This window comes from Vigna radiata, chromosome 6 (genome assembly GCF_000741045.1).
Source record: "Vigna radiata var. radiata cultivar VC1973A chromosome 6, Vradiata_ver6, whole genome shotgun sequence".
In the NCBI taxonomy this organism is placed as follows: Eukaryota; Viridiplantae; Streptophyta; class Magnoliopsida; order Fabales; family Fabaceae; genus Vigna; species Vigna radiata.
Window position 1 is genome coordinate 27,058,325 of NC_028356.1, and position 12,122 is coordinate 27,070,446.

The 12,122-nt window shown below is 36.4% G+C and overlaps 1 protein-coding gene across 2 annotated transcripts; it reads right to left on the bottom strand.

Annotated features, from left to right (window-relative positions):
* Positions 1-658: 658 nt before the first annotated feature.
* On the bottom strand, positions 659-11,628 carry LOC106764646 (protein CELLULOSE SYNTHASE INTERACTIVE 3). Of its 2 annotated transcripts, none has more exons than XM_014648960.2 (8): positions 11,459-11,628; positions 11,183-11,246; positions 10,479-10,575; positions 6,956-10,025; positions 3,488-6,032; positions 2,273-2,727; positions 1,612-1,728; positions 659-1,324 (listed from the first exon to the last, which is right to left on the bottom strand). In XM_014648960.2, exons 3-8 carry the CDS (start codon positions 10,535-10,537, stop codon positions 1,163-1,165), a joined length of 6,408 nt encoding a protein of 2,135 aa, XP_014504446.1. In that variant the 5' UTR covers positions 10,538-10,575; positions 11,183-11,246; positions 11,459-11,628; the 3' UTR covers positions 659-1,162. The 2 variants fall into 2 exon arrangements, with proteins under 2 accessions (XP_014504446.1, XP_014504445.1); XM_014648959.2 differs by having other exon boundaries at positions 11,183-11,310.
* Between the last annotated feature and the right edge of the window lie 494 nt (positions 11,629-12,122).

The window sequence follows — 12,122 nt, forward strand, 5'->3', positions numbered from 1 at the left end:
CAAACTAATATGATTTTTAATGAACATAAAAAATATTTCGTTAATAATTATTTTTAATGTTAAATGTATTTTTGGTTTCTAAACTATTATAAAATATTGTGTTTTGTTTTTAAATTAAATTATAAAATATTTATTTTTTGTATTTTATCTAAAGTAGGTAAAAGATTTTTGTGTCGAGTGTTTTATCTGTGACAATACAGATTTTACAATGATACATAATACAACTTTCACATATTCTTTATCACAATATTTTAAATTAATTTTCTAAAATGCTTGAATTAAATATTTTATAATTTAATTTAAAAATAAAGCACAACTTTTTAGACAAGGAACAAAAAAATATATTTAATTCTTATTTTATAATTAATCAGTTTAATTCTTATTATAATTAATCAGACTCGGATAATGTCCAAACAATTCACAGATTCAGTACATTATTGGTACAAAAACGTTACAGATGCAGCGCCAAATAGATACATAACAGCCGAAATGCGGCATGCAAACTATCAAATTGAGAGGTAAATTACAAGAGCTAAAAGCATAAAGATCCAAACCATTGATTAAAGAAAATGAAAAAGAAAGAAAAGAACAGTAAAATTTATATTTAAGAATGAATAATTAAATGAATTATAAACCTACAACAATGTCCAAGAATCAATTATAAAAAAGGAATCATTTATTGGGTGGGGCAAGGTGGTGAAAAAAGAGCATGTTCCCGACACAAATAGACAGTGACATATTGTCAATGTAGCATCTCTTGTGGCTTACAAACATAAAACAGAGCCACTTTACAGCAGAAGCTAGTGTACATCCCAACATCAGCGACCGATACAAATGAAAAATAAAAACGAAGAAGACTTTTGACAAATTTAATTAAAATGCCATTTTTTTTCCCTATGATTCAAGTTTCTAACACCTGTTGACTGACCTGTACAATTGTAAACATTTTTTCTTTACCGTGGGAGCATCTTTTTCAAACCCTTGCCTCTAGACATTTATAATTTAATTTACACTTACACCTGACGCAACTTAATCTGCCAGACTACAAAATTGGATCATCCAAATATGCTGATAATTACAAGAAAAACCATTTCCAGCATCTCTCAAGCATGTTAAAGATTACGTTTTATGCTTCCACCCGACAAGTAGCTCAGTGTCATTTTCAAGTGTCATCATTGGAGATCCTGTTGGACCATATAATCTCAATTTCAAGTGTTCGGGATGAACCATCTTTGTTACCATCATGATTAAGACTGAATAATCCACTATAAACCCCCTCTGATACAACTTTATCAATTTGAATGGTGACTCTTCCAAGAGTTGTCTGCAGAAAAAAGCACAATACTTGCAGTCAGCAATTAAAGCACTACAGTATGTGCTTGGTCGAGATAGAGGGAAGGTGAAAAAAAGGGTAAAGATTGCTTTGACCCTAAAGTGAAATACATTTATGACAGAAGACAGGGATCCTTCCAGTTATTAACAAAATAACACCAGTATACGTCATAAAAAGAACGGTAGTCATTACTCCTTTCAGAAAAGGAACTGATGTGCAGTTACCACACATAAAAATGGAGAACGAGTATATCACTTACGGAATGAATATCTAGTTACCTTCCCAAAAGTATTCTTGCTTTTGCATATGATATGTAGCTTTTGGCCCTTTGGAGGTACATCAAATGCCCAAGTGAATCCTTCTTTCCATTCGGGAGAAGTACTATGATTCACTACCTAATAGAACCAAAAACCATAAGGTATCAGTAATATTGTACAATAAAGTTTAATTCTTAGGAGAGAAAGCACACAAATCAATTAACAATAATAAATAAATTTTGGACGATGATAAGTAAATCTGCAGTCATCACATCTAAAACTGGAATGATTCACAGTTAAATTACACCCAATATTAAAGTGAAAAATCCTATAATCAAAAATTGAATCCTTTTAAAGTCGTTCCAGATTTGAGAAGTAGAAAATTATGACAGGGATGCTAAGTGTAGGGTGCTCCTAGATATATGAACATTTTAAATAAATTCAAAATTACTGCACTTGTAATCAGCACGGTACTTACATGAAAAATGGGAAAAGTAAAAAGTGAAATTTGTAATAATTAGTAGAAGAAAAAGCTCAAAGAAAATGGAAAAGAAAGAAAAAGGAACGCATAAAACAAAAGACCAACAGTTTCAGCTTAAAAATTATTGAAGAAATTCAATGGTATACATTGGCAAAGGCATAATATTAGTGTAATGGCATATTTTTCAAATTAACCATGTACCTTGGTTTGTTTTGGAGGACCATTTCCTATTGTTAACCGGCAGAATGCGTTAGTGCTTCCCATAGTTTGCCTGAGGTTGTTTCCACGCTTGATTGTGACGGTCAAACACCCTGGTAAGCAGTGCAGAAGAGTATCTGCCCTCTCATGGAAACTAGGTGGGCAGGTTTTCATGAGCATTTGCAAAATGGGGATGGCTTCGGCAGCAATCATAGCTTGGGACTTTGCTATATCTATTGGAATAGTTGACCATGATTGTCTTAGCAAGCAAAATGTGTCAAGTACAGAGTCCTGAGCCGCTTCACCACCAGATTTAAGTGCACCTACCAAATGAGGAATGCAAAGAGTTGCTGCTTCAGATGTGTGGAGCTTAGGGAAGTTCATGAATATCACATGCAAAGTCTTCAGAACCGCTTCATTGATTGTGGCAGTTGACCATAACTCTCTTTCCAGTGCAGCTGCATAACAAAATTGGTAAAATATATATAAAATTGGTAAAGCATCACAATTACAACATATCTATATGTGTGAAAATTGATTTTTCTCATCAATACAAATTTGAGATTGATACAGTAAAAAAACTATTTCACTAACTCTAACATTACAGAAGATGTTTTTACCGGTCCTCCATTTCTCTGAAATGAAACTAAAAGCAGAAGTCTACGCTGAACAAAAGATTTATACCACGAGAGAAACAAATATAGAATGGAGAATAATTTATTTGTACATGTTGGCAATTTCTAATTACTAGAGAAAACATGCATATGAAGAGTAACTTGGTAATGCCTGCCTCTAAGAAACTCAACAAACCAAAAGTATTGTTTTTCTAGTTCTAATAAGTCCAAAATGAAACATATGCTAAATCACAAGTTGAAGAAATCTGTTCTTAGTCTAATAATATTGGTTCAAACAGAAAAAATAAAAGAAACGTTTAGAATAACAAGCATTTCCCATTAACTTCTACAGCTATTACTCAAAACCTGATCCTTGTAAATTAAATGAATATTAACACGAGGTTGTCATACAAGAATAAGCTTGATCCATGAAAAAATTGCAAAGTTAAATGAATTTCATTTTATTCAGTTAAACCAAAGACTACTAATAGATGATGCAAAACAGACATGGGTAGAGCCATGGAACATATACCAAAAGTAGTTGCTTAAAAGTATGCATCAGTGTGAAGCAGGGACATTAGTAATAGGAGCATTTATGATGTACCTGTCAAAGACCTGATCAACTCATTTGATACATATTCTTGCAGTGTATGTGTAGAAAACAAAAATTTGATCAGTAAAGCAGCTTGTGCAGCAACTTCTGTGTTTGGAGACAGCAGCAATTCTTGAATCACCAGTATGCCCCCAGCTTCTGCAACAGCTCGTCTATTTGTCCTGCTGTTCATGACAAAGTTTTGCAATGCACATATAGCTACCACCTTCATTTCTTCAGTTGGCTGATCTTCAAGTAAACTTATCAATGCCCGACATGCAGAAACAGAGGCACTAGATCTAGCATGTCCTTCATGCTGGGAAAGATCTCCCAAAGCTAAAGCAGCAAGAAGCTTACCAGACTGTGATCTGGTTTGTGGATCCAAGAGATACTGGGACAAAGGCGCTATAGCATACTTAGACACCTTCATCTCTCGTACTCTCACATTGTTAAATAAAGCTTCTAATAAATTGCCAGATGCTTCTTCACAATGATGAGATCTTAACAGGTCTAACAGAGCCTCTATAACTCCAGCTTCCATCATCTGCTCAGCACTTGAAGCATCACTTCTGTCATGAACTATTAAAGCATTAAGGGCTATGCTAATTGTATTCTCAAGTGTTGAGTGCAAAAGTTTTACAAGAACTACCACAGGAACTTTAAAGTAGTAATCGGCATTGGAATGTAATACATTAGAGAGAACTAAAGCAGCTGATTCCCAGAGTGCATGCGGTGGCTGAGGGTCTTCTTGAATAATAACCTTTGCAAGCTCAAAAATACCTCCTGCATCAGCAACAGCCTTTGGCCAACTAGTGGAAATTTTTTCCAATGCTTTTATAGCTGTTTGCTGTAAGTTTAATATTCCAATTCCTGCAAGCTGTACAAGGGGCACAACTGCATTCTTAGTTGTAATATCTTGCTGAAAATGTTCCTGTGCAAGAAGATGAGATAATAGTTCTGTGCCAAGCTGCTGAATAGCTGGGGTTGGGGATTCCAGAAAAGAAATTAAGGGTTCAATAACTTGGCTTGGAGTAAGCTTCAAGGTGGCAAGACTTTGTGGTTTCTCCAATATATTTACAAGTGCTTGTAATGCACTATGCTGTCCCCATACGTTGAAATCTCGACGGAGCAAAACATGGAAAAGAGGTTCTACAATTTCTGCAGCATCTGAACTTCTTGCAATTGCGCTACTATTAGTTAAAATGCGAAAGAGCTCAGATATTGTGGAACATAAAGAGCTAGGTGCTAATTGTAGTAGCTTGAGACAATTATCAATAATGCCAGCTTTCACCATGTCCAGTTTACTTGTAGTCCTATCTTTGCCCAATTTGATAAGAGCAGATACGGTAGCCTCAATAAGCTGATAGTTAGTACCAGAAACTAAGCTCACAAGGAGATCCACAATATTGTAGGCCGCTGCAAGCTCTACCTGTTGTTCATCTTCCAACAATCTCTCAAAAGCACAAACCCCAGACTCTATTGCTGTCTCAGAACCAGACTGTAACAGTAATATAAGGGGTTCTATGCATTCTGAGGCAACTGGATCTGCTCTGATCTTGCTATTGGCAAAAAGGGCAAAGCAGAGTTGGGCAGCATGGCTCTTCAGTTCCAAGGATGAAGCAGAAGACAGTATTTTGTATAGACATTTAAGAGGGTTTCCTTCCATATCAGTAAGAAGAGATACTTTTGAAGAATTTCCTGAAGTTAACTTGATCAAGGACATGAGAGCAGCCTCCTGTTCATGCCCTGACGTCGTGTTAAGCATATCAACCAATGGTTGAATAGCTTGTTTAGCTAATTCTGAGTCTCTAATGTTGTCAGCATCAAAAAGTTCGTGAAGTGCTCTTGCTGCACTGTATCTAGCAGTTCTTGATCCAAGACGCAAAACAGCTATGAGTTGGTTCAATGAACTGATTGCTGCTTCATGTTTAATGAGATCAGAATTGCAAAATAATATTCTCAATAACTCAGATATAGCAGCTTCAGTTGAGTCTTGAGGACTCAAGGACAGGTATTTGTTCAAAGCTTCAAGAGCTCCAGCTTCAGCAAGGATTAATTTATTGCTATCACTGCCATCTGCAATGGATATCAAAAGTCTAACAGCAACTGGTGGAGCAGTAGGCCTTTCTGGTATTGGTCTCAGGAGATCCACTAAGAGTGGTATAGATTTCCTGGCCGTAGAACCCACCTTTACATCTTCAATTTCAAAAAGGTGATCCAAAACAACTTGATCAGGGTTTTGTACCAAAGAAAATTCTTCTGATAAATCCATGAGATTAGGCATATCTGACTCTACATGCCCAATTATAGTTATCAATCCAGCAACAGCACCAGAATTTGCAATAGCAAGATCTATTCCCTTATTGCCATTACAAACAAGACTGGCCATTGCCTGGGCAGCAAAATATTTATCAATTACTTCATCAGATCTTAGCAGAAGAGTGATAGAAGGTATAATGCGCATTGTCACTGGAGACTGAACAACATTCGTATCCTGAAATAAAATGGCCAACAGCAAGGCATTGATCCATATTCCTTCTGTATCCTCATATTCTGCCTGTCAAAAGTTAGGTAGGAAATCTATTTAATTCAGCAACAGAAATCATGCCATGATCAACAGACAAAATCAAATGGGCAATCAAGATGTGTAGATCAGCAACAGAATAACAATCATATGACCAAAATTTAGTAGAAAACAGAATATACATTGTGTGTTAATCTTTTCACTCTTTACTTATGTTTACAATTCAGTCTTAAGCTCAAGCTTAATGGGCCCAAGTCCAAGTTAAAATAAAATTAGTAACGATTAATTTAAAGGGAGGAAAAATAATTCTCAAAGAAGCTGTTGAAAAAATATAGCAGTTTAGAAAGCACATATTTTTAAATTGAGATAAGTAACTTATATTTTAAAATATTAATTCATATTAATAAAAAATAAATCAGTATATATTATGTTGATCCATCTCAGGCTACCCCTAGTTTGGAATCTTCACGAAGCCCAGCCAAAATTCCGTTTCCTGCTAAAAACTGGTCAACCTCAAACTCTAAGTTTCCTTTTTCTTTGGCAAAACCTTCCCAACCCTTTCTATACACTGAAGTTTCTGAATGACTTTAAATCCATGTTTCAGTGTGACACTTATCAAATGATAAAAGTTTTTATGAAGAACACAACAATTTGTTTTCATTGCTCACCTCTTTCTTCCAAAATCTCCTTCTTTTATGACACACTATCCAAAACTTGCTCCACTTATAACGAATTCTAAAATGCCAATTCCTATGACCTCAAAGTTATAGTTAATTTCCCAATTGCAAATAGATATTTTCTAGAAAGCATAACGCAAGCAATCACACAGCATAGATGGCATATTTCAGTATTTGCTACTTGCTGGGATATGGATCAAACAAAATTTGAATAGACTATCTAGAAGACAAAGGGAACTGATTAACGCAGCGTTGATAGAAAGCTTATTTATAATACACCTGTGGATTTGAAGTATATCTTCCAAGTTTGTCCGAGAGAACTTCAAGTCCACCAGCTTCCATAATTGTGGACTTGCTCTTTATATGGAAAGAAGCAATAACTGAAAGCAACCACATCGCAATAGTGCTTCCCAAGGCAGTGGCAGGATCAGGAATATCAAACTCATCAACTTCTTGAAAACCATTTCTCTCCATAAAACCTTTAGAAGCGAGAACTTCAATTTCTAATGAAGAATACTTAAAACTTTGCTTTATCATTTCAACTAAAGAATATATTAATGGTTTCAGATGCCCAGAAGCGTCAAGTGAATCAATTGAAAGCTCTTTCTTCTGCTTAGCGGCACAAATTAGCAAGGCAGACCCTCCAATTTTTACTTCTAGACTGGAGGAGTTCATTATTCTATTAGCCAATGAACCAATGGCTCTGGAACTAGTTGATAACAAATCACCAAGAACAGCAGGCTGATCCCCACAAAGTCTAGATAGAATTTTAATTGCCTTGTCCTGCACAAGGGAGGGCCCCTCAGCCAGGCAGCAGACAAGAAGTTCTAAGCTTGACGGTATTTCAGCCAGAGCTGACCATGCAGAGTAATTGTTGCTGATACCTTTCTTGGTCCTGGCTAGCAATGCAATTACTTCTAAAGCATCAGCAGCATCAGTTCCGTCCATATCCATAGCTTTTAACAAATCAACAAGTGCAAGCACAGTGAAACGACATTGAGCACTCCCCTTAAGAACATCACCTACAGGAAAATGCTTCAATAATTGATGAAGTGCACGAGATGCATTTTGTTTACCTTCCAAGGACCCTTCTGCCAGAACTCTAGTTAAAGCTGAAACAACATCTTCGGCCAGAGCCTCAGAAGCAATAAAAGGATCAAAGAGAAGATTGGCCAATGCAGCAACAGCAGTTTCAGCAGCATCAACAGATGATGTTTTAGCTAACTTGATTAGTGGCTCAACATCACCCTCTACAATATAAGACATTTTATTTGCAGCCTTGTTCTTTGTTGGACGAGACAGAGCACTTAGTGCTCGAGCTGATTGAGTGGCAACAACTTGAGTTTTACTAGTCAAAAGCTTCATGCATGGAAGCACAATCTCATCAGTTGCAAGACTATCACAGATGTCTTGTCTTGTGATAAACAAATCAGCTAGAACCGAAGCTGCATATTCTTGGGTTTCCTCATTGGATGAATTGAGGACCTGAACTAGAGATCTCAAGCCCTTGTTAGCTGCAGAACCTTTTTCAAGGAGATCATTCTGTGAAGCCATAGTAAGAACATGACCTAAAACTCGAATTATGTGGGCTTTCGAGCTTGGAGAATCCTGCAGGAGCAATGCTAATAGCTGATTAATTGTGGCAGAATCAGCTACTCGAACAAGCTTTGTTAGTGCCATAGCAGAAGCTTCCTGCCCTTTTGGTCCACCACTCTTAAGAAGCCATAAAAATGCTGGTATGGCTCCAGCACTTTCAACACAAGCGCGAATATCTTCACTGTGACAGCATAAACTCCACAGAACATTTGCTGCGTCCTCTCTTGCTTTCTGTGATCCTGTCTCCAACAACTGCACCAGTGGAGGAATCCCTCCAGCAGCAGTGATTGCCCACTTGCTGTCATCAACCTGATCAGTTAAGATTGCTAGCAGCTGAACTGAGTACTCTTGATGCTGCTCACTGGATAATCCAAGCAATGATATTAGTAATTGGATACCTTCTCTCTTTTTAATGGCCTCCCATACTCCAATCTTATCACTACACAAGGTTGTCAACGAAAGTATCAGATACTCTTGCACGTCACTGGCAGCCATGGTTATAAGTCCAATAAGAACCTTCTTTGAATCAGCTTGAATGAGCCACTTTGAGAGACAGATGTTTCCATAAAGGCTGGCCATAGCCTCAAGGACACACTCTTGAATCAGTTTGCTGTTCCGAGGCTTTAAAAGAGTTACTAGAATATCCTCTATCTGAGTTGCATCAAAATGTTTCTCATCAACACCTACTTTTTCCTCAAAGACCATGAGTGTATAAGCAAGAGCCCCAATTATATCACCAACTGGAGCATCAAGCCGAGGAGAACGTGAAAGTTCTCCAAGATATAGTATTAATGCAGACATGCCACCGCAGATATTGGCTAAAGCTCGAGTTGCATGCTCTTGTAGAGCCTGGCCACCATCACCTTGCATACACTCATTAGAAGGAGCAACTATTGCTCCAATAAGGATTGGAATTCCATCTGCATTAACGATGACCTTTTTAGCCACAGTAGATTTTGAAGAGAGAGCTTCTAGGGCATCAGCAGCACTAGCCCTAACAGAAATGTCATTTTTTGGACCAACAAGCTGAAGTAAAGCTTTGACTGCTCCAGAGTCTATTACTTTGGGGATACTATCACTGAAAGCCAGCATTAAACGTGCCAATAGAGAAGCTGCATTTGACTGAGAAACAGAATTGTCTGAAGACAAGAGCCCCACTATGATATCCACACCTCCAGCTTCTAATGTTGCTTTCCAGTAGCCATCTTTGTCACCACAAAGATTTCTTAATGCTCCAGTAATAAAACCCTCCACAATTTTGTCTTCTTTGTTCTTTGGATTTAGTTGACTCCATAAGGTTGGAACTACACCCTCTGTGACAAAAATTTTCATACCAACATGATCATCAGACAGACCACCTGAGGAAACTTCATATATTGCTTCAGCGGCTGCCTTCCTGGTCTCAGTGGATTCATAGTTTAAAAGTGACAATAATGGTGGGATACAACCACCAAGTAGTACTTTTAACCTCAGTTCTTCATCTTTGCACAGGACACTCAGAGTAGAAGCAACATTAACTTTTGCAAGAGGTGTTCCATTTCTGAGAATGTTTATGAACAATGGCATGGCTTGGGCATGAGAACCTATGAGTGTTCTAGCATCCTTTCTTCTCCTGGCAATACCTAGTAAGTGCGCTGTAACGGTTTCTTTCTCAACCGGTGATGACAAATTGGCATGCAGTTGCTCCACAAAATTAGCAACTGTTGCCATTGTAGATTCTGGATCATCCATTCGCATTGCCTCATTAAATTCCCTGCATATATATTCAGTGGCAACTTGTTAATATCTATTTTCACATTTGCAAGTGAATGATGTAATGCCAAACTCAGATAAGTTATAACCAATCATTTCTTCTATTTGAATAAATTTTGACATAAATACTTATAAGAGGAAAAAAGATTCTTTTGTAAATTAAAATTAGCTAATGTATAAGCTACTTCATAGAAACTCACTCATAATAGCTTCTTCAAAAGTTGAATTTAACTTACGCACAAACTAATTTTAACCTACGGGAGAAACCTATTTTATTTTTCCTTCTCATTTTTTTCTCCTTTAAGTTCTCGTGGTTCTAAATTCTAGAACAGAACATAAAGTACTTTTATTTATTAAAAGGTTTAGCACCAATTACCACTAATGTTATTTGAAATTTTTATATCATACTTTCACCAACAATAAATTCCTGATGAACAAAATAAAAATTACTGACCCAGGAAGAGAGCCAGAATAAATGGACTGTCGCGGTTCATGAGAGGGAGACTTTGACATTTGCACCAATACGCCAGTTTACCCTCCTTGCTTGTTGCCTGAAAATTTACATATTCTTAAAATTAAAACCAAAATTCCAAAAAAAGAAATTCACATAGACATCAGATGAAGATGCATTTGGTTCCTCATGCAAAACCAGTTGACAGAAACACTGTTTGAAAACACTTTTACCGGAGAGAAACCTACTTTAAAACAAATCACACACTGCCAATTGCAACAGCAAGATCAACAACATCACTCTATCTAGACCACATCAACACGCAATCCACAAAATTTTACACTAAGGCTAAGTCATCCGAAATCCAAAGCATCCAACCATCATCTCAGTTCCTAAGTTCCCCATTTTACATTGAAATCAAGGTTTTAAAAAAAATCCGCGGCAGTAATTTTTCCTGCATCATCAAGGTTTTATGAGTAACTCAATTGCCTTGCCGCATCGGTTGCATTTGTCCGTAATTTCCAGCAATATCAAGAAAAGAAAGGAGATGGCGATCGGAATTTAAAACCCTGGTTGCAATGCCACATTTCACAACGCAGCACACTATAGAGGAAACATGTCCACATCAAACACACACTGCCACAAGCAAAAAAAAAAAAAAAAAAAAAAGACAAAAGACAAAATCAGTTAAAGCCAAAAGAAGCTACCTCGCTGAAATGCAAATGCCGCAGAACTCCTCCCTCCTTCCACTACGTCTGGCGCCACCACATCCTCAATTCCGTTCAAATTTCCCGCAAAACAAAAGAACAGATCAAAAACTGAACCGCATTCAGATCTTCACAAAGAACAATTGAATAAAATCAGATCCAACAAGAACAGATCGTTCGCAGAAGCTAGGGCACAGTGACACAGAGAAAAGAGCGAATCGAATCGAAAATTACAAAATGAAAATTAACTACTCACACACACACATATATATATACCTCGAAATTCAGAGGAAGGAAAAAAACGTAGATAAGGAGCTAGTGAGAACAACGTGAATGAAGACGCAATGAACACAGAGAAAAACGAAGAGTGTGTGAGAAGAGTGTTAGAGAGTGAGTGTGTGTATATTTCTCAGTCTTTTCCTTTCCTTTCCATGGTTTTTGTTTCTTCTTCTTCCTTGTTTATGAATCTTTTTATTTTATTTTTCATTAATAAGAGGATTATTTTTTATTGTAACAGTATAATAGTTTAGTTTGAGTTTTGACGGCTTGCAGCATTTGAGGGGGTAAAATACGTGTCCCAAACAGGTTGTACTGAAAGTCTTGGCTGACAGTTAGTTCGACCTTCTTATTATTACTTGCACTATTACTGACTGACTATCAGTCATATTTTAACAATTTTTTTTTCCTTGTTTGAGATTTGTGCATTTTCTTGTTTTTACTATGATTTTAGATCTAGGCCGTTACTGAAACATTAATCATTCAATTAATATTAATAAATTATTTTTAACAATTAAAATTTTTAATTTTATAATATTAAAATAAAAATTTAATGTAAATTTTAAAATTTATGTATCTTATTTAAAGTGAACTATACATTAATATTTATGAATATTTATAAGTAAATTTGTATATATATATATATATATATATATATATATAT

Excerpts from the sequence above, each read along its gene's own strand:
- LOC106764646 (XM_014648960.2), bottom strand. The coding sequence starts at position 10,537 with ATGTCAAAGTCTCCCTCTCATGAACCGCGACAGTCCATTTATTCTGGC. Across the intron at positions 6,033-6,955 it reads GATATACTTCAAATCCACAG|GCAGAATATGAGGATACAGA; the intron begins GTGTATTATAAA and ends AACTTTTGACAG. Across the intron at positions 2,728-3,487 it reads GTTGATCAGGTCTTTGACAG|CTGCACTGGAAAGAGAGTTA; the intron begins GTACATCATAAA and ends TTTGTTATGCAG.